General features: G+C 39.4%; 1 protein-coding gene across 1 annotated transcript; it reads left to right on the top strand.

Annotated features, from left to right (window-relative positions):
* Positions 1–837: 837 nt before the first annotated feature.
* CBX1 (chromobox 1) lies at positions 838–19543 on the top strand. Its single transcript, XM_077164646.1, has 5 exons — positions 838–1058; positions 15617–15793; positions 16264–16441; positions 17022–17116; positions 19199–19543. The coding sequence occupies exons 2-5, from the start codon at positions 15654–15656 to the stop codon at positions 19341–19343; spliced, it is 558 nt and encodes a 185-aa protein (XP_077020761.1). The 5' UTR covers positions 838–1058; positions 15617–15653; the 3' UTR covers positions 19344–19543.
* Positions 19544–21903: the final 2360 nt, after the last annotated feature.

The following is a 21903-nucleotide window of genomic DNA, read 5'->3' as shown; positions in this document are numbered from 1 at the left end:
TATACGCAGAGGATGTATTGAGCACTGGGGAAATAGTGGTGAACCACACAACACTGGAGCTTGGAGCCCAGGAGGGAAGACAGACATTAATTGATGACAATAAAGTGGGGTAAAAGTTATGATGGTAGACAGAATTTCCTTATGAACGGGTTTGGGAAACAAACCCTCCTGTTGAAATCAGGAGAACGAGAACATTTGTCTGAAAGAACAACAAGCAAGGGGTGGCTGGTAAGGCGTGTTCATGAAGGAGTGGGCACTACAGCCACACACTGGCACAGCCAATGAAAAAGGGAAGTCCAGGATGCCGTTAGGACTACCTAGCAGGAGGACCTAACCTTGTTTTCAGGGGCAGAGAAAGCCTCCAAGAGTAGTAAACTCAATGCTAAGGAGGAGGACCCATACTAAGAGCACTGGAGATTTAAGAAGGCCGAGATTTGATAAAATTCTGATGAGGAACCTGTTAAAATTCCAACGAATATATATATGTAGAATAGAATGATATGTTAATTTTTTTGTTGTTAATTGTTGTAATTAATAAATAGAAATTTTTTAAAAAGTAAAAAAAAAAAAATCCAACGAATAGAGAAACTGAGTTCCAGAATTGTCCAGAAATAGTTAAATTTTCGGCCCTACCCATGAGGCTCGCTTGTAAACCACGTTCTAACTTTCCAGGGTGCAACGTTCTAAACTATAGGACATCGGTCCCTCCTGCTTAAAATTAAAACTCCCTAAAGCCCTGGCAATTTGTGCGTGGCGGCGTGGGTCGCGCGGGGTCCTTTGGGTCTTGTAGTCTTGGACGGACATCAAGTCCCATAGGGCTGTGCGGTGGGTCGCCGCGCCTGCGCGATGCGGTAGGCGGGCAGCGCACTGTGCGAGGTTCTTTTGTTCCGCAGAGGGGAGGGCCGTTGGCCGGGGCCTGCGGTACGCCGCCTCAGTGAGGGGTTCGCCCGCGGCCACCCGGCTCGTTGCTTTCCTGGACGCCATTCCCCAACTGGCCCGACGCGCCGCGTCAGTAGCGCAGCACCGATTCCCCTCGGGCTCTTGGGCGCTGCTCTGAGGTGAAGAGCCCGCTAGAGGCAGGGAGGCGGGGGGAGGCGCGCGGCGGCAGCAGGAGCCGAGGGTGAGGGGCCGCGCGTTAGCGGCGGCGGGTGGGAGTGGGGAGCATGATCGGGTTCCCGCTTCGGTCCTTTCTACTTCTCGCGCGGAGCTCTCCGGAGGGCGCAGTGTCGGGTGCGGGTCGCTGGAAGGATGGAGAGGGCGGGGCGGCGAATCTGAGCCAGTGATTGAAGCGATTCGGGGGGGCAAACACTTGGGTCACTTTTCCAGATCTGGGTAGACCGAGACAATGCTACTTGAGTTGGGTGCGTAGCTGCAGGATTGGGCTGGAAACACTTTAGTAAACTGGGAACGGGACGAGCTGGGCAGCCTTGCTGCTCGGGTGTGCGTGGGGAGGGGATGACAACTGGGAGACCCGAGGTTTAGAGGTGTAACCCGAGGATATTGGGTCCTGCCGGGGTTGCGGGAGGAATTTCGCTAGCCGGCTAGGGAGAAGAAACTTGTAACTTGTAAGGGGGGTGAGGGGGTGGGCAGCAAACATAAGGTGTGCTACTTGGAGAGATCTGCTGGACTAGGTGTAAACAGGGATTGGGGAATAATTGTTGAATAAATTGGAGAGGGAGTTGGAAGGGGGAGGGGCAGGTTTTTGCCTTGCCTGGTTCTAGAGGGGAGGAGCTGTTAGGATAAGTGGGGCGGAGGCCTCGAGAGTATTTCTGTGAGGGGTAGAAGGGAAAAGAAAGCTGGCAGCACTTGCTTGCATGGGAGGCAATAAGAATAATGTGTGAAGAAGAAATGGAACACGCTTTTTTCACTTTTGTAGGTTTTGGGTTTTGTTTTGTTTTTTTCTCTGTTTGAGTCCTAGTACCCCTCTTGTTTTGATTCAAGATTCATTCCGTAAGTTTTGAACTGGGATGATCACAGGTCTTACGACAGATGCTGAAATTGTAGAAATGTATAGGTGAGTTAATAGTTAAGGAATGAAATGAGGTAGTGAGAGATTGTGAGATGGTGTGGGAAACTGGCAGACAAAAGGAAAAGTAAGTTTTTGGGGGGGCTCCTGTTTTTTTTTTAACCAGCGTTCCCTTTTGAAACAAAATGTGAATATAAAGTGTGCAAACCTTTTTTTTTTTTTCCGAAGAAACCCAGAAGGCTAAATGCTAAGCTAAAGATGAGAGGTTTTCATGGTTTGGTGTTATATTCATATGTGTATTCGTTTAACTTTAAAAGTTCTGTTATACTAGAACCTCTGGTCAGGAGTAAGGTAAGCTCTCTTCCTCAGTGGTGTGAAAAGTGCAGGTTTTGGAACAGATGCATGCATACAGCCAGAAAAGTAGTGACTTTGCCTTATAGATGCCTTATAGACATTGATTTGTGAAGTGGTGTGATTGAAGGGCACCTATACTGGAACTGGTCTCACCTTAATGAAGCTTCAGGGCAGTGGAGGATCTTCGGTCATTTCCGGTTTTACCAGTGGTGACATTCTTCTTTGGCTTTCGGTAGGGTAACGGTATCCTAGCCTCCTGCTTTTTCGAATACAAGATACCTATAATTTTCTAACTGATTATCTAAAGAAAGGAAGTCATCATTATATTTTCTTGTGCTCATTTTAGGATCTAGGAGTTTATTTTTGTGTTTATTTAAAAAGATTTGATATTGCAAACTATAGACTATAGTTAACAGTATTTTTATATTCTTTCATCAACAGTAATAAATGTACCATGTACCACAACAATATTATAGGTCAGTAATTGGGATTGGGGGTATAAAGGGGTATGAGAGGATTGGGTTTTCTTTTCTACTTTTATTTCTCTTCTGGAGTAAGAGAGTAGTAAAAATGTTCTAAAATTGATCATGGGTATGTATGCACAACTATGTGATTGATACTGTGAGCCAGCGATTGTGTACTTCAGGTGGTTTGTATGGTGTATGAATATATCTCAATAAAACTGCATAAAAAAGTGAAATTTGTCTATTTAAAAAGGAAAGAGATTTGATCCATTTTTTTTGTCAGTTTCTAGTGGTTTATCCAGCAAGATTTCCCTTTTCCATATACTGTCCGTAGTGCTAACACAAATTTTGCATCAAATTTGATAGGTATTTCACTTTATATGTTAGTCTTAAAGAATTTTGAGAGTAAAATTCTAAATGCCAGTTTGTGGCCTTCCATAAAGATAGGCCAAGTCTATTATTCATCCAGTGTCTAGTACATAGTAGGGCCATTCAGATTGTTGATGAATAGGATTTTGAGATCCTTTCTGAGAACTCCATGTGTTAAATCAGCAGAATTAATTGTTTGCCTTTCTTAGATCTATGATACTTGGCAGGGTAAACTGTTGCCTTTGGTGTATTGTGTTAGTCTCAGTTTCTGATGTAATAGCCCTGGTGTTAAATACAGAAAAGGTATGCAGACTGTGTAAATAACCACTCTAAATACTTTAGGAAAGCAGTTGGAGAGGCCCCAGGTTCTGGATTTCAACGGCAAGCTGTCAAGCTTAAATATTTTCTGTTTTAAAGGTATCTTGAAAAATCTTGGTGCCCTTTGTGTAGAGTTGAATAATAATAAACGTTTCCCAAAGGCAGTTCTGTTGAGAAATTGAATAGCCTTCCGAAGGTTGACTGGAGAAGTTATTCAAATATGGGCAAAATTTAGATCCCCTCAGTATTTGAATTGAGTAATGTATTTTTTTCTGCTTTTACCTTTTATGATCAGCAGGCCAGTAGGGGGCAGCCTAATTTGTCTGCAAATTGTGCCTTTTTAAAAAATAATAGCTAACACATTGAGAACCTAACAGAACTCTGGTATTTGGGAGGTTCATTTTAATAATCTGGTTTTGTTTTGCTGTCTGTGAACGCTTTGGTCTCTGCCTTGAATTCCAACTTTGTCATAATTCTGGTCTAGCTTTCTAATCATTTTTATTTTACCGTAATCTAAACCTGTGAGTGGGTTTGCACAGGCATCATTGAATCTCATTAACATTTGCAGATCCCTGTTGTCTCTCAACCCATAGCTATATCTATTTAGTTTCATCCACATACGCAAACTCATAGTGGGGTTAGCCAAGTTTCTGAACATATCTCAAATAAAATTTAAAATCTTCTCACACACTAGTATTCTGGCCCTAGATCCCCTGGAATTCAAGGGCAGAGGGGTTCCTTTAAGAACAAAACTCCTGCGTATTGAGTGTGTGGCACAAGTTCTTGTTTTCTGCCCAGTCAAGTTTTCCATCTGGAAAGCATTTGCTTCACAAATAGCTACAGCTAACAACAGGCTTAAAGCAATTTAGAAACATGAGTCAGGGGGACTCAAACTGAATATACTACACATGTCTTCACCTGCCTTTTGACAACTGGTATGTAGTTGGTAATGTTTTCAGCAAAGATACTTCGTCTTTGCTTTCCATAGGGTTTGTGTATCAGATTCTTGCTGATCCTAAAAGCTGACAACTTTGGACTTCTAGTCCCTGACTGTTTAAATCTGAGACAGACAGCCTTAGTCCCGATATAGAGTTCAACACCTTGCACAAAGCCCAAACCTATCTTTAATTGGAATCCGAGTAAGAATAGAAGCAAAGTGTTTGGGGACCCCCAAGATAAAGAGAAACAATATTTGATGAGGTTGGGTGGCTTCGTGGAGAAAGTCACATTTAAGCTGGGTCTTGAAAGATGGGTAGGAATTTGGCTGCTGGTCGTGGGCAGGAACACACTGCTTAGATGTACAGTCATGCACAGAGAATATTTGCAGGATGTGTTCAGATTATAGCCAGTAGTAGACTTCTGTTTTGACTGGGGTATAGGTGTTGTGAGGAAAGTAGGACCACATTTAGTCTGGAATGTAGGTTGGAACCAGAGGGTGTTAGATGTTACACTGAGGAGTTCGACCTTTGATTTAAGGGGTGGGGGGACCTTTATAAATTTTTCTTACTTACCCATCACTTTTCTCTTCAATATATTCCAGTCCAAACTGGTTTATACACTGTTATAGTTTGCTAGCTGCCGGAATGCAACACACCAGAGACGGATTGGCTTTTAATAAAAGGGGATTTATTTTGTTAGTTCTTCAGAGGAAAGGCAGCCAACTTTCCACTGAGGTTCTTTCTTACGTGGAAGGCACAGGATGGTCTCTGCTGGTCTTCTCTCCAGGCCCCTGGGTTCCAACAACTTTCCCCAGGGTGACTTCTTTCTGCATCTCCAAGGGCCTGGGCTGAGCTGCAAGTGCTGAGATGAGGAATGCCAAGCTGCTAGGCTGTGCTACATTGTGTTCTCTCATTTAAGCACCAGCCAATTAAGTCAAACGTCACTTATTGCAGCAGACACGCCTCCTAGCCGACTGCAGATGTAATTAGCAATAGATGAGATTCACGTACCATTGGTTTGTGTCTGCAGCAACAGAAATAGGTATGCTCACCTGGCCAAGTTGACAACTGAGTCTAACTAACACATACACTTACCTCAGAAGAGCCTTTCTGCCTTTTTCACAGACAGTTCCTTAGGCCACATTGCCCTCCTCCAGTCTACTCTTTCAAATGCTAGCAGAGCATTCAATCCCAACTTTTAAAAACCTTCACTTATCACCCTAGTCAAGTTCTTCCTCCAAACTCTAGTGCTTTTGTAGCTACTTATTATTATACTTCTTTTGCAAATTAAATTTGTATGTTTTATCTTACTGTTGGGAGACCTTGAACTTGCTAATTTTCTTTGCTTCAGTAAGCCATAGTTTCCTCGTCTGTGAACTAGACTTAATAATAGGGTTGTTGGGCGGGCAGTCGTGGCTCAGTGGCAGGGTTCTTGCCTGCCAGGCTGGAGATCTGGGTTCGATTCCCAGTGCCTGCCCATCCAAATAATAATAATAATAATAGGGTTGTTGTGAGGATTGAATAAGCACCTTTGTATGCATTATTTAAATGTTCAATAAATGTTAGTTATTATTATGTTATTATTACTTACCTTCAGGGGCCTCTCAAAGCCTTTGCTTGTATGTCTGCGTATCCCACTAGAGTGGTGTCCAAACCATCCATGTGCCTGTCTCTCAGGGAGTTCTTAGGAAGTGGGACCTTTCATTGCTAAAACCAGGCGAGTTTGTCATTCTGTATTCTACCCAGGCTGTTAGTAAATGAGTATTGATTTGATTTGTTTTTCAGTAGTGTTAAAACCAAGTAGACTGCATTTATACATTTTTATAGCCATTTATTAACTAGGTCTTGGACCTAAGCAAGAAGCAAAAGAGAAGGAAGGAAAACAAGGAATGGAAAAAGGAACTAGGTGGAAGGAGGAATGCAGTGCATAATGATACACACAATAATCATCATCTGGTCCTTGTTTTCTTCTAATCCTCAACTTACCAATGTAGCTCTTTCCACCCGGCTCAGATAAAGTGAACTTCTTATTTTAGGACTTTTCAACCAACTTTTCCCTACACCCAGTGTTTCTCTGATTTTTGTCCAACTTGCTGCCTTGTCATTCGAGTCTCTGTTAAAATGTAAAAGATTTTTTTTGGATAGCATATATCACTAATATTTTCTTGTTTATTGTATGTGCCCCACTTCCGACTAGGAGTTTTATCTGTCTTTTTCACTCCATTTCTCCAGCATTACACACATAAGAGGTGCCCAACAAGTAATTGTTAAATGAATGGCTGTTATAGGAGCATGTTCACAGGGAGAGTTAACCTAGTCTGAGGCTTTGGGGAAGGTATTGAGGAATACATTTAAGTTAAGGGATTTGGCTAAGTGAAAAACAGGGCAAAGGGCAAGGTAATTGTGATAGGTTAGGTGCTGGGGTCTTCAGCCCAAATCTGCATTTCTAAATCTCTGGCTAGTGTTGAGAGTAAATTGGGTTAAGAGTAACCCAGGCACATGGATTCATGGGTGGTTCAGAGGTAGAATGTTCACCAGCCATTCAGAAGATGGGAGTTTGATTTCCCACAGACAAAAAAAGTAATCCAGGCAAGAGATGATGGTGGCTTGGAATTGGAATAGGGTGGTAGCAGTGGGCCTAGAAAAAAGTATGAATTGAAAGATATTTAAGAAATAAAGTCAACAGGATTTAATGAGAGATTAGATATGGGGGACAAGGGAGGAAGAATCAAAGATGGCTTCTCTCCTAATGACTTGAACTCAGTAGAAGCTTATGCATTCTTAAAAAGACCATCTAATTGGGTGCATTCCTGGGGTAGGGGGGAGTGTGTATTGGTGTGTAATCTGAGCCTGAAATCATAACCTTTGAATTTTGTTATAGAACTTTTCATATCAAAACTGATTTTTGATACTTACATAGGTTTTCAGAAATCTTAAAATTATTTTCACAGAGTAATTTTGTTGTAACTATCTATTGTTTGTACACAGAACTTGCTTCCTTTTTCTCACCTATCTTATCTGTCTTCATTGGGTGATATATTTATTTTTTATATGTGATGTGTGTGTGTGTACATACATGTATATACATATATATATGTATTCCTCCCCTCCCCCAGATGAGATCTTGGTCCCTCTGTTTTTGTAATTACTGGCTCATTTAGACCATCTAGACCAGAGTCCTCCTTTGAGTGTGTTCTGGAGCTGCTGTGCTGTTTTGAGAAAACAGTCATAAATTTCAGCAGTATACATCAGACCTAAATGGTATTTTCTCAATGAGTTCTCAGTGCATTGGGTTTCAGAAAGCTATTGTTAAGCTTAAAGCAGTATAATATATAAGCTAATGAAGAAGTAGAACTTATTTGCAAATATATAATTAATACCAGAAGGGCATAAAAGCCAACTTTAGGAATCCATGAAAGTTGTACCTCCTTTACAGATGAGGAAACTGAGGTAGGCAATAAATATGTAACTACTTAGGGTCATAAAATTTGCTTTGAGAGGTCAGGAAAAAACAAAGATATATGTGGGCTAGGACTCAAAGAGTCATGTGAGTTTTGTTTTGCTAAGTATCCAGGTATTCAGTTAAATGGGCTGTACATAAGGTTGCATATCATACAGGAATCGCAGTCATGAGTTTGGTGCTCATACTAACTTTCTTCTGAGGATCCTTCAAGCAGTGCCCTTCCAGTTTAATTGCCAGTGCAAAAAGGTCTAAAGTGAATGAGGATGAATGCAATGTAGAGAAGGTTTTTTCTCTTTATTCCTTTTTGTAACTGTTCTTTTTGCCCCAGTCTTATTCTACGTTTTATGGAGAAAATAAAATGTTCATCTGCCTTTTGGCTGACTGAGAAATGATTTATACCTGCAGAAATGTGTTCACTTTCACCTGCGGAATATAGTTTCTGATACACAGATCCTCTATAGCAGTGGTTGTTACCCAAGAATGTGCATCAAAATCATCCATGACTTGTAAAGATACAGCTGCTATGGTCAAAGCAGCACTGTTTATAATAATAATATTTTTAAAAAACTGGAAACAACCCAAATCAGTAAAAGAATGATGAAAGTATGGTGTGTCCATGCAATAGAATGCTAGACAGTTGTTAAGAATGGGGATCTTTGTGGAACAATGTTAAAGATACATTGCATTGTATAAAAAGGCAGATTCTAGAACTGTAATATCTATTTTCACGTCTCAATTTTAGTTTATGTACAGAACAAAAACAGCTGGTACATTAGCTCTTGGGTGGGATCTGGACAGCGCTGTTTCTAAATTCTACAGGTGATCCTGATTCTCATACAGGTGAATGTTCTTAATTCAAGATCTGTTTTCCTGTGAATTATTTTTTAATAAAAACAAGCATCCCACCAGACTAACATTCTAAATCCTTCACCTTAGCATTTAATTTAACTAAAGGCCCCTCTGGTTTGGTTTCAGGGGTCTGTAGATGTTACCTTGGGTTCACATCTAGAATTTGATCTTTCAAGCTGGTAAAAAATTATCATCTTTGGGTGTTCCTAGGATAGTCCTTTATAATTCATGTGATGACAACCTGGCTCTGTGCCCACACTGGCTTTATAAATCCTTCTCACGCCCTTTCACAGTACCATCTATTCAAAACCAAAACAATATGCCTGATCTTGTGTCTGATACTTGACTGCCTTCCCTCTTCAAGCAGCCTTGTTCCCCCTTTCCATTTTCTAGCTTCTAATGAGAGTGGGTGAGAATTTGCAACTGTGCTCTTTTTTTCTTCTATAAAGAACTATGAGTTCATGATTCTTCAGATTTACACCATTCCTTGATTTATTTAGACTTTATAAACTTAAAATTGACATTTTCTCAGTAGGTTGGTTATCTGTCCGTTCTACATGCTAGGTATTTTCAAAAATTCTGCATCGTCTAACCCTTGTCAATTTAAGATTCAGAAGTTCTGCTGGGGCATTAGAAACCAAAGTTTTGTTATTGCCTGCTGATTTAATTATTAATGGATACCTTCATATTCCAGTAACCAGTTAAAAATCCTTATTTTTCTAACAGCCATTCCTTCCAAGGTCTTTGCTAAAGAAAACTATTTCTTATTTATCAATGACAAATAGAGGAGAGCTATCTTAAGAAATCTTTCCTTATACAACCTGGAGGGAGGGAGGGAGGGAGTTCTGTAGGTATGTAGCTGTAGCTCCTAGTTCTGGGTTTGCAAGCAGGACTGTTAACCTAGCCTTACTAGGAGATAGCCTTACTGAGGAACCATGGTTAATTATGCGAACTTAGGTGATCTAAATCATCTAAATTCTAGTGTCTTTGAAGTGGAGTTAACATCTGAATTGCTTGTCTCATAGGATGGTTTTGAGGATCAAATACATGTAACATGTGGTAGCACTTTGTAAACTGTACACAATATAAATGTAGTGGATTTTTTTTTTACCTTTTATTTTGAAATAATTTAAAACTTACAGTACAGTTGCAAAAATAATACAAAGCCAACATGGAAAACTCCAGTATATCCCCTACTCAGATACCCAGACTTACCAATTTATTAGCATTTTTCTACATTTGTTATGTCATTATCAGTCTATGTGTTTTCTAAACATTTGAAAGTAGGTTGCATACATATGCCCCATGAACATTTAATATGTCCCTGTATATTTCCTAAGGACAAGGATATTCCCTTATGTAACCACATTGAGCACAGTTAATCAAGTTCAAGAAATTTAACATTGATACAAAGCATAGTCTATTTTCCAATTTTTTTTCATTTGTCTCAATTTCCTTTTGGGCAGTTTTTCTTCTATTATTCGATCGAGTCCAGGATGATCACATGTTGCATTTAATTGTCATTATCTCTTCGGTCTCTTTTTTTTTATTGTAAAAATATATATACAACATAAAATTTCCCATCTCAACTATCCCAAGCTACAGTTCACTGTGATTAATCACGTTCACAGTGTTGTGTTAACTTTGCTACTACTTCCCAAAACTTTTCTATGACTCTAACAGAAATCGTGTACCCTTTCTGTATTACCTCCTCTTTCCTCTCCCCCGCCCGATTACCTGTACTCTACTTTCTGTCTCTATGAGTCTGCATATTCTACTGATTTCATACAAGTGGCATCATACAATATCTGTCCTTTTGGTCTGACTTCATTCAATCAACATGATGTCTTCAAGGTTCATTCATGTTGTAGAATGTATCAGAACTTCACGTCTTTCTATGGCCAAATGATACCCCATTTCATGAGTGTACCACATTTTGTTATTCATCTGTGGATGGACACTTGGGTTATTTCCACCTTTTGGTTATTGTTAATAATGCTGCTATAAACACTGGTGTACATATGTCTGTTGGAATCCCTGCTTACAGTTCTTTTGGGTATATTCCTAGAAATGGGATTGCCGGGTCATATAGTAGTTCTGTGTTTAATTCTGAAGAACTGCCAAACTGTTTTCCACAAAGACTGCACCCATTGTACACTCCTACCAACAATATACGAAGGTTCCTATTTCTCTACATCCTCATCTGCACTTGTTATTTTCTGTTTTTAATGATAACCATTCTAGTGACTATGAGTTGGTATCTCATTGTGGTTCTGATTTGAGTTTCCCTAAGGGGTGATGATGTTGAGCATCTTCATATGCTTCTTGGCCATTTGTATATTTTGGATTAATGTATTCAAATCCTTTGTCCATTTTAAATTGGGTTTATTTTTTGTTGTGAGTTGTATTTCTTTATACATTCAGGATATCAAACTTTATCTTACATAAGGTTTCCAATTTTTTTCTCGCATTCTATTGGTTGCTTTTTCACTTCTTGATAATGTCCTTTGATGCACAAAAGTTTTTAATTTTGATGAAGTCCAGTTTATCTATTTTTTCTTCTATTGCTTGTACTTTTGGTGTAAACGTATTATTTTCCAAGGCATCTTAAAATGTTTTAGATTCAGTAAATATTTAGATAAAAATTACAAAAATGTAGCCCTAGATTTTTTCTTATCTGCAACATTGTGATAAGCCTTAGGAAGACATCCCCAAGTAGACAACTGAAGATCCCATTGTGGTTAAGAATGCACACAGTAGAGCTAGACTCCTAGGTTTGCTTTCAGCCTCCTTAAGCAACTAGCTCTGATTAATAACTCTTGGGGTTTTGTAAAGAATAAGCAAGAAAAGTGCTTGGAATAGCACCCAACCCATAGTGAGTACCCAAACTGTTACTATTATTAGATGGTTAAATGAACTCCCAGTTAAACGTGGATGGCTGGTTGAACACATGGGTTCCTCTTCTTCCAAAAGCCACAAAATAATGGTAAAGGAATTTTTTAAAGGACAAGAAAAACAGAAGAGGAGACAAGCAGAGATGTCAAGAAAACAAATAGAGAAGTTTGTAACTGACCAGAAAAAGCTGAAAACTACACAGTGTTGGAGATAGGAGGAGCAAGAAGGTTTGTGCCACAGGGTTCCAGTAAGGATCAGGAATTGAAACCATAAGTACCACTGACAGTGGAGGAACAGGTGAAACTTTTAAAAAGTGAGAATTGGTAGAAAGTCTGAAAAAGAGAACATGCTGGTCCCTTTCTCCATACCACACTATATGAAAGAACTTTTTTACCTCAGTAGAACATTACAGATATTCTGAGTTGAAGGTTGAACTGGGACTCTGGACTTAGAGGCATCATGCAGAGTTGAGGACAGGAGGCCATATTGAAAACATCATCTTGCCCTGAGCCTGCTTCCTGCACTTTACTGCAAGAACACTGATAGCTAGGTGTATACCTCCCCTACCTCAGCCTGCTGCTCCCCTAAAAAAGGTATATTCCTTTCTGGAAAAATTGCCCAAGAGAAGGGAGCTATGAATATACTGATATTTGGGGCATCCCCAGCAAAATAGCTAGGTCCTTGACCAGTCATCCTTCAGTGAAATTACCTAAAAGCAGCATACACACAACTTAACAAACGTTATAAAGTTACTTCATTAATAATTACAGGAAGGAAAAATGTCTAGGAGAATTGTCTAGTACCAAATAGTCATGTATACCTCTTGTCATGTTCTGCTGTATATTTTGATCCTTTCTTTGATGACTGACAACTTTGAAGCCATAAATTATTTGATTGCCAGGATGTTGGGGCAGGGTGGGGGGTGACAAGTAGTGTTAGCTAAAGACAGTTTTCTTTTGTGCTGCTACACTGATCTGAGTTATCTTGAAATTTCCCTTTCAAGCAATTCCAATAGAGAGCCCTCCTCTATATATCCTTACTGGTGTTTAGAGACCATCATATTCAGGGGTTTTCTTAAAATAATCCAGTTGGAAATGATGTGAGAATAATTGACCCCTCAATGTTTAAGGGCTCCTCTGAAGGTGCTAGATTCTATAGAAAGGGTGGGTTGCATATTTAATCCAGTTTTTATTGATTTTGACAAGCAGTTAATCAGTTGCCTAGAGAATCAGTTGTAAACAAAGAAAAAATTCACATTGAAAGGTCTGGCTGAGATTCTCAAGTATGAAGAATCCAATCTTTGGAGGCAAATGCTGGGGTGAGCCAATTAAGAAAGTTCAGAGAGAAGCAAAGGTATCTTTTCTACATTCTTCACTCATAGGACAATAAGTTAAGTGAATAAAGATGAAATTAAGAGAAGACCTTACTTTAGATTTCCCATTTTCGGAGGTTTCTTTACCTAACCTAAAGGATTATATTCCTGTTCTAGCCTTTGACTCTCTTCCTTATTGGGGCTTGCTAATGATAAAGGGAGGAGAGGCCTACAGTAGCTAGAGAGAAGCCAGAGTTTATTTGACCCTTTTGGTTCGTGGTAGGTCACAGGGTCAGATGGGCAGTATTTGGTGCTATTTCTTTTTATGGGTGAGTCAAATATAGATACTAATTTAGATAACATGGGTCCTTAAATAGCTCTGAATTCTGAAGCTATACTGATAGAATGCCTTTCCCTTTACTTCCTTAACTTTGATTGAAAATTACTTGGAAGAGGAGTTATTAGGGGACAGTTATCACTGTTTTTGACGGTCATTGTTTCCCCCCATCTACTGAAAAAAGGGAGTTTCTTCCAATTTTCAAGTCCAGAGTAATGCAGGGAGTTATCTTGGCCCTCGTTACCAAAAGGTAAGTTTATTTTTCCCTGCCCTGTAGTGGAAGACTAGTGCTGAATCTTTCTACCCTTTCAACTGACAGTAAAAGCAAGCAAGCAAGGAATATAGCATTTGTTCTTAGGAAAAAACAATGTTGCATTTATCCAAAAGAGCAAATACATTTTTCTTTCCTCAAAACACACTTGTTATTTGGCAATCAATTCTGAAAGCATCTTCCGCCAGGAAGAAGCACAATGAAACAAGCCAAGAATTAGCTAAAGAATATATTCAATCCACTCATCAGTCTGTTCAGTAACAGAAGGAAGATTCATCTGGCACATTCTCTGAAAGATAGAGAAGACACAAGGGGTTGGGGAGGGAAGGAAAGTAGATTCTGTAGTATGTGAGCGGGAAGGAAGAATCTTGAAAAGATAGCCATCCCATCTTAGCATAGCTCTGTGTTCAAGTGGATAATACTGAACTGGGTGGACAGGGGCCTTGTAGGTTGCTTTGGGCCACACTTAAAAGCACCTCAGAAATCACTTTTTTGTGCCACTCCTAACTCTGCAAGAGTTCAGAATACTTTTAGTGGAAGAGGTGTCTAAAATTTATTCCTACTAGACATTAAGCTTCATAGAAGCAGGGACTGTTTCTTATTCTCTTGAATCTCCAGTATTCAGCATTGTGCTAGAATTTTTTAGTAACAAAATAAATGTTTATTATTTCAGTAAAGTCAGCATTGTTCATATTACAGACAGGAATATCTCCGAGGTTATAAACCTAAGCATCTGTGAGTAATGTTAACTGACTAGTGATCATCCTGACATTTTTTAAAAGTTAAGTTATATGTCATATACTTCATAGATGCATTCTTTTACTAAATTCCATTCTGTCTTTACATGTCAATTGTAAAGTTTTTATTTATGCTAAAAGTTTCTCTTTATGCTAAGACTCCTTTTCCCAAGGATAACCAGTTTAATCCCAAATTGGCATTGTCTTAAATTCAAAAAGAGTAGTAAACTTCTTTTCTGTCTTCCTTGTCTTGGATCACCTACCCTTCTCTTGATTCTTTATGCCTCCTTTTAGGCAACTATGATCCATCAATTTGTATATTTCAACCAGTTTTGTTGGCCAGTTTTTTTATTGATAGCTATCTATTGGCGCCATCTACTGACACAAATAGGTATTCCTAAGGCTTTAAGCCTACCAGAAGTCTAAGGGTTAGATAAAGGACTAAAGAAATTAGACTAATAAAAGACTAGAATTTTATCACTGGAAACTCTTAAAAGATCAGCCAGTCTGATGATGTATTTTTACAAATGAATAAACTCAAGTTCTTATTATCTATAATTACTATCATTTTTTCCCACTTGTTTCCAAATTATTGCAGTACTCTAGTTGAAAGATTTTCTAGTAATTCTGGCATTTTTATGAGTCTTCATTAGTCCTACAAATAACTATGAAATAATCTAACTAGAATCAGAAGTTAATAAGAAACTTGAGGATTATAAACTCATGGTGACATTCAGAAAAGACTACATAAAGAACCTTAAGAGGACTCAATTGTGTTTTAACAATGCAGAAGAATGGATTATAATATACAAGCATATATGAAAAAGGGAAAATTAAACTAGATGTTTAATAAATACAAGTTATTTCCCACAGTAAAACATTAAGTCCAGTACTGGTGGTTTTGGGAAACATATAGAGAATAGGAGAAAGTATAGGTCAGAGGGTTTATTATGTATATAAGCTTGATGTATGTACATTATTTTTGGAAGGATTACTTTCCTTTTAATTTAATAGAATATTTTAGGTACCATCCTTTATGTTGAAAGGAGTATTGAGAGCTTTTTTAAATTTGAAGAATTGATAAAAAGGTTTAAATGGCTATGCAAGAATAAAGAAGTTTTGCTGTTAAATTAATTGGAGTGGTTTTATAAATTAGCTTTTCTAGCTGAACATGTCCTGAAACCTTTATTGGGTGTGTATGAAGATGAACAGGTTGTAACATTTAGTATAAGCAGCTTACCGTATTTGTCATCTGTGACCTCCCTGGCTTTCTCACCATCCAAAATTTGCCTAGCTGAAAAGAGTATGTCCTAATGTCTGTTTTATTTTCCTTAACATTTTAGCAGCGTCACCCTTTACACCAGAAAGCTGGCGGGCACTATGGGGAAAAAACAAAACAAGAAGAAAGTGGAAGAGGTGCTAGAAGAAGAGGAAGAGGAATATGTGGTGGAAAAAGTTCTTGACCGTCGAGTGGTAAAGGGCAAAGTGGAGTACCTCCTAAAGTGGAAGGGTTTCTCAGAGTAAGTGTTGTTGAAATGGGTAAATCCAATCATTTAATCAGCAAATATTATATCAGGATTATAATAATGTTCAAGGACTAGGATACTATGATGTATATACAATGTGACTCACTCCTAGCCTTCAGGGCTAACGGTCTAATAAGGAAAATTACCTACATGCACAAAGTACTATAATGCAAGATATAATATGATTTCGGAGGAACATCTTTGTGTGTGGCTTTAAACAAATCCAAGTTTGCAAAGAGGAAGTAAATTTCCTTTGAGTAAGTCAAGTTTCAAAGCTTTCAGTTTGCACTAAAGAGCCCCCCAAGAATTTTCAGCTTTCAAAGTTATTGGTCATGGACAAAATCTAGCTACTCATTAATTCTTCTTTTCCAAGGCTTTTAGCTCTTGCCCTCCTGTGCTTAGCCCCAGTATGAATGTGACAACTTTGAGCGAAAAGTATGAATTACTATGCCCTCTGATTTCAGTGAGGATAACACATGGGAGCCAGAAGAAAACCTGGATTGCCCTGACCTCATTGCTGAATTTCTGCAGTCACAGAAAACAGCACATGAGACAGATAAGTCAGAAGGAAGCAAGCGCAAAGCTGACTCTGATTCTGAAGATAAGGGAGAGGAGAGTAAACCAAAGAAGAAGAAAGAAGAGGTAAGGCTAGAAAAAAGAATTTTTACTAATCCAGAATTCACACTGCTGTAAAAGAACCTGAAGGCCAGATAATTTAAGCAATTTTGTTTTGCTCTTTCTTGGATCTCAGCATCCATCTCCTCCCAGTCCTTCTGGAATCTCAGATAGGCTAATGTCTATGTGTTTGGGGCTTAGTCTAGTGAAATCACATTATTGACTCATACTTTTTATTGATGCAGGATCAATAAGCGTAACACTTACTGGGGAACAGGCACCTATTTTAATAATTGAAGGTTTGAGGTGGATATTTTGACTTACTCAACACCTTAAAGTAAGTTGTCTATTGAGGATAAAGAGACAGTTCTGAACATTTTATTTTGCTTAAGATGTATGTCCCGTTTTTCATATGGGAAAACATTAAGCACTTCAGACCTTGATGAAATAATCATTCAGAAGGATCCTGAAAAGCCTATTACTTGGCACCATGTTACGGGTGAAATATTGGCAAGTGTGTGATTACAGTCATCAAAGAAATAAGTAGCTCCAGAATGGACAACAGTCCCATATAGATAAAATTGTTCCACCCATCTGATTTTTACAGTCAGAAAAGCCACGAGGCTTTGCCCGGGGTTTGGAGCCAGAGCGAATTATTGGAGCTACAGACTCCAGTGGAGAACTCATGTTCCTGATGAAATGGTGAGTCTGCCAGTGGCTCTCTGTGGTTGTTTTTTCTTCTCCCCATCTATTCCATGCCAGAGGAAAAGAGCTGGACCTTCGAAATCCCAGTCGCCCAAGTGTGAAATCTTTAAGATGGCATAGTCCTTCGATAGTGACCCTCGGCCTGGCTGCCAACCTGGACTCATGAGTTACAGGTAGGGGCCCTTAGGATTCTAAGGCCCGGTTTTTTTAGGAGGTGGGAGAAAATCTAGAGTGGGGAGGGTCTGGGGAAGAATCACATTTCACTTCTGTAAATGAAGGGAAAAAATATGAAATGTGATGGACCACCCTCCCCTTCTACCACCTCCTTAATAAAGACATGGCTGGCCACAAGATCAGAGATTCTGTTGACTTCTCAGGGTTAGGAATGAGTTCCTATAGCCTTCCTTTGTCCTTGATGGTAACATTCTTTCCAGTTTGTGCAGATTCTACAATTCCAGAATCAGCCTGTGGGGGTCAGCAGGGCCCTTTGACTGTTCATGAGCAGAGACCAAGGCTACTTTTTTCATTATAGTAATAACCCCATAGGAAACAGCTTAATGAAGGCATCTTGCTGACTGTAGTTAGCCCAAAATTCTCCTTACCTTCCATCCAGAAGTTTCTCTTTCCTTTTCTCCTGTGAAAAGATGTCTTCCCCCTCATTTTTTCCCAAAGTGCATCTCAATTATTGTCCTTAAAATTGAACATTAGGAGTGAATAATTCTAGGTTTTTGCCGATGAAGGCAACATTCTAGAAGCTCTTTTTCAACCTTCTATAAACTTGTATTTGTACTAATTCCTCTCCTTTGCAAGATGGCCTGAGGGCCTAACTTTAGCACAGCTGCAAACCTGTATCACTACTAGTTAACCCTCTATTTTCTTCCTAAGCATTCCACCCGTTACTGAATCTGACCCTCTTTTAGCTTATTTACTGCTAGCCTGCAGGAAAAAAGTTCATTTTTAAGGTGCTACATAGAGGGGGAAAGGACTAATCCCAAGAGTTATTCACGCACCTGTAGTGTGCTTCGTCTGTCTGCATGTGGCAATCACAGTGGTATTTCCATATTGCTTAAGATTTCACTTCTTTGGTTAACTCACTACTACTGTGTGGAAAGATTACATTTGAATATAACACTAGAGGTTAAGATAAATTAGATGTTGATTACAAAACCAAGTTCACATTTTAAAAAGTGATTTTTCCTAGAGAATTGAGATACCTGTCCATTTCCCAAAATAGCAAATATTTTTATGCACTGAAATGACTGAATTTACCTCAGAGAGTGCTGCTGAATTGTCAACAAAGGGCAACCTACTTCAGGTTACCCTTTTCACAAAATCATACCTTATAGGCTTATTTTGTGGCTCCATGGGGCTGTGTGGCTTTAGTTTACCTGTTGCTGGACTTCCAGGGGTTTGGAGTAGTACCTGGTCAGAGATCCCATCATCTGTCTGCTGCCTGCCCTAATGCTACTATTTCCATCTAGGATTCTCAATGACCTGAAGAGCTTACTCCTAATCTCCATAGACTATGTGATTTTCAGAATTTCTCCCCAGTACCATAGCACCATTTCAAAGCACCTGGAGGTTGTGTCATTGTTTTCGTTTGAGCATGGCATTTCATAGTGTTGAGCAATATAATTATAAATAAGCAAGAAAATGTCCAACTGCATTCATTCTGGCTATGTAATGTGGGATTAAATGCTGTTACAAAACCAAGCGCTCTCCTTAGGCTTTTATCAGCTGGGATGTGACATTTGAAATGGTGTGGTAGCCTCTCTCCTTCCCACAGAGAACCTAGAATAGCATGCTTATTGTTAGTTTTTCCCAGAGGCTCAGATGTGATACATTGAACCAAGTGACCCAGCTTTCAGCAAAGATACCTAGAGGGGATTTTCAACAGGACAGGGCACCTGAAATGTCACTTGACTAAAAGTTGCCAGTAAATGGTGTTTGGGCCATACTGTCCCCCTTCTCTCCTATCCCTTCTGGAATTATTTTTTTAAAGCCCTGTCCCCTGGGTGATCCACGTTCAGAGCCCACCAGCACCTAGCCTCAAAAGTTCCTCTGTGCTTTGTTCCACAGGAAAAACTCTGATGAGGCTGATCTGGTCCCTGCCAAGGAAGCCAACGTCAAGTGCCCACAGGTTGTCATATCCTTCTATGAGGAAAGGCTGACGTGGCATTCCTATCCCTCAGAGGATGATGACAAAAAAGATGACAAGAATTAACTCAACTGAGTACTAGCCCCTGTCATTTCTGACTGTGGGTTTAAGGTGGGAGAGGGAAGGAGTTCTACTTGTCTTGACGCCATAGAGGTGGCTTGAGAAGATGTCCTTTGAAGAGCCAGTATAGTTTCTGTGCCCTGCAGCAGCCCAAGTGCTTTTAAAGCCATTCCGTGCTGTATAGTTTGCACACCCATCCCAGTGGAGGGGATAAGTGTTTCAAGGCAACCCATTCTGCACTTTGCTGAGAAAAGCAAAGGGCCTTCCATGAAGGACAGAACTTGCAGAGTGGCGTGTGGGAGAGCAAAAAGATACTGTAGATCTTCAAAGAGCATCTCCACAACCCACAGCCTTCTTCCCAATAGTGTTAACTGCATTTTTACAACGTAGCATGTGTGTAGTTTTGGCTGTTACTGGTGTATTATTTGGGGGGGAGGGGGGAAGGAAGGGAGATGGGTAGAATCATTTTCATTGAAATTTGGGGCCTGATTGGGGAAACAGTGAAGCAGTGGGAAAAAAACAAGTTACCAATGATTCGGTTCTTTGTCCAGAATATTTTACCCTTTCAAAATGTTATTGGCAACATATATGAAGATGGTGAGAGACTGTTTCAAAGCTGTGAATGCCTAAAACCTGTAAGCCAAGGTGTTCCTGCCTGAGTTTATGCTGTCTCCCACAAAGGACTAAGCCAGTTAATAATTTACCAAAGCTGCCATTTGGTGATGGAAACTGAGAAGGGAGTCTTTTATTGGAGCATATACACAGGCAGATCATTGTCTTTGAGGTGCTAATTCTTGAAATTGACAAGAAGACCCTTTCTTTTCCAATCAAGTTATAAATATCAGCTTGTCCGTCCAAGCCACTGGCTGAGGATTTGGGGGAGGGGAAAAGGGGTGGTATAGGAGATGGGAGAATAGGGAAAGACAAGGGCCTATGTTCTAAGGGTGGAAAATTCTTAAAGCCTCTCTGCTTTTTGAACTTTGAACTCTGAAACCATTGGTGGCAGGGTTCAGTCACTGACAGCACAAGGATTAAATGACTTCAGTAGCCTTGGTCTCAGGAGAAATTAAACTTTCACACTGGGGCAGTGGTTCACTTCAAACAAAAAACCCTAAGAATTAACTGATACCCAAAATGTTTTGTCTTGAATCATGAGATCCATCTGTTCTTGACACCATCTAGAGCTGCATTGTAAACTCTTTTTAGGCATGTGTTAGATTTCTGTGAAAACTTTGTTTAAATGTAAACTTCATACTACACTGTCAGTTTCTGTCTTAATAAAACTATAGATTTATAATCTTTGATTTCTGTCATGATTAAGTTTTGCCAGAAGTTCTTGCCTGAGCCACACAGGTTCAGTCTTTTGGAAGCAGCTTCCATACCTGGGTGGTTTATTTCTTGGAACATTATTAGGCTTGAAAATCTGGCGCCTGACCTGAATCTTGGAGTGGTCACCACATTGATTTAGAAAAGATTTATTCAAACTGCAGGGGTTGTTAAAATTGTCACTTCATTCTGTCTTCATGTTGCTCAGTTTATTTTTTAGAACTCTGTGACCTAATAGGACTTCCAAATTATATGTTTTAAAACATGGGTTTCTGCATTAGATTTAGAGTCTGTGTCTGGTGTGTTTAATAGATTGTTACCTTAGCTAAAATGAAGTTCTGAGCAATGTGCTCCATATCGCTAAAAATACAGTGTTGAGGATTATATGAGGTAAGTGTGTGGGAGTGCCCACAATTAGCCCAGCCTAGAGTAGTTTTCAGTAGCTAGTCACTTAGCATGCTATCAGGAATATTCTAATCAATGGAAATATTTACTGAGATAACCTATTGGAAAGGAGTCAGGGATTCAGTAATCGCCCTTCTAAAAATTTCAGTAACTGACCCATGTTTGAGCACTGAATTAAAATGTCTGCCGTTTCCTTAACATCATTTTTGCCTATAATTCTAGAGCCAAAATGGGACTAGACTTGTCATCCATAAAAAGGGAAAATAAGATATACACTTCAAATCAATGTACAGTTGAGCTCTCCTTACAAGTTCAAAGCATTTTATTTCATATAAACTAATGTATAGGTTTTTGTTTTTTGTATTTGAAAAGAATGGAACTGAGGAGGCTTATTGAAGGTCTGAGTCATGAAGAGGCCTTTTTAACAGAGGTCTTGAGTATGTCACTGGAGTAGCTGGTAGTTGCCGTAACATAGCAGTTGGTAGTTAAGTAAAGGGGTTGGATGAGGTGGACAGCTGCACTGTTCTGTTCCACACCGTCAGATGCACTGAGATTAGACTTCAGCCTTGCTATTTGTCCAAGATGGGCTGCTATTCAGCTTTAGCCTTAATCTTTGGGACCTACTCCATTGTCATTTTTGAACTGTTATAAAAATCATGTAATCTCTTCTGGGTAAGATGCCAAAATTGATATGCATGTGACAAAAACTAAGGCGACGGTAGATATTCAGAGACAATTTTGTTATCCTGAAAAGCCAATAATCACATTTCTAGATCCACAATTTAAGGATACATTTTTCTCAAGTTATTATTGAAGCCACAAATTCATGCAAAAA

This window comes from Tamandua tetradactyla, chromosome 6 (assembly GCF_023851605.1).
Source record: "Tamandua tetradactyla isolate mTamTet1 chromosome 6, mTamTet1.pri, whole genome shotgun sequence".
NCBI classification, from domain to species: Eukaryota; Metazoa; Chordata; class Mammalia; order Pilosa; family Myrmecophagidae; genus Tamandua; species Tamandua tetradactyla.
Note: the sequence above shows the minus strand (reverse complement) of the source record. Positions and strands in the feature narration are given on the sequence as shown.

Coding starts and splice junctions, on each gene's coding strand:
- CBX1 (XM_077164646.1), top strand. CDS start 15,654: ATGGGGAAAAAACAAAACAAGAAGAAAGTGGAAGAGGTGCTAGAAGAA. Junction 15,794..16,263: donor AAGTGGAAGGGTTTCTCAGA/GTAAGTGTTGTT, acceptor CTCTGATTTCAG/TGAGGATAACACATGGGAGC. Junction 16,442..17,021: donor CAAAGAAGAAGAAAGAAGAG/GTAAGGCTAGAA, acceptor TGATTTTTACAG/TCAGAAAAGCCACGAGGCTT.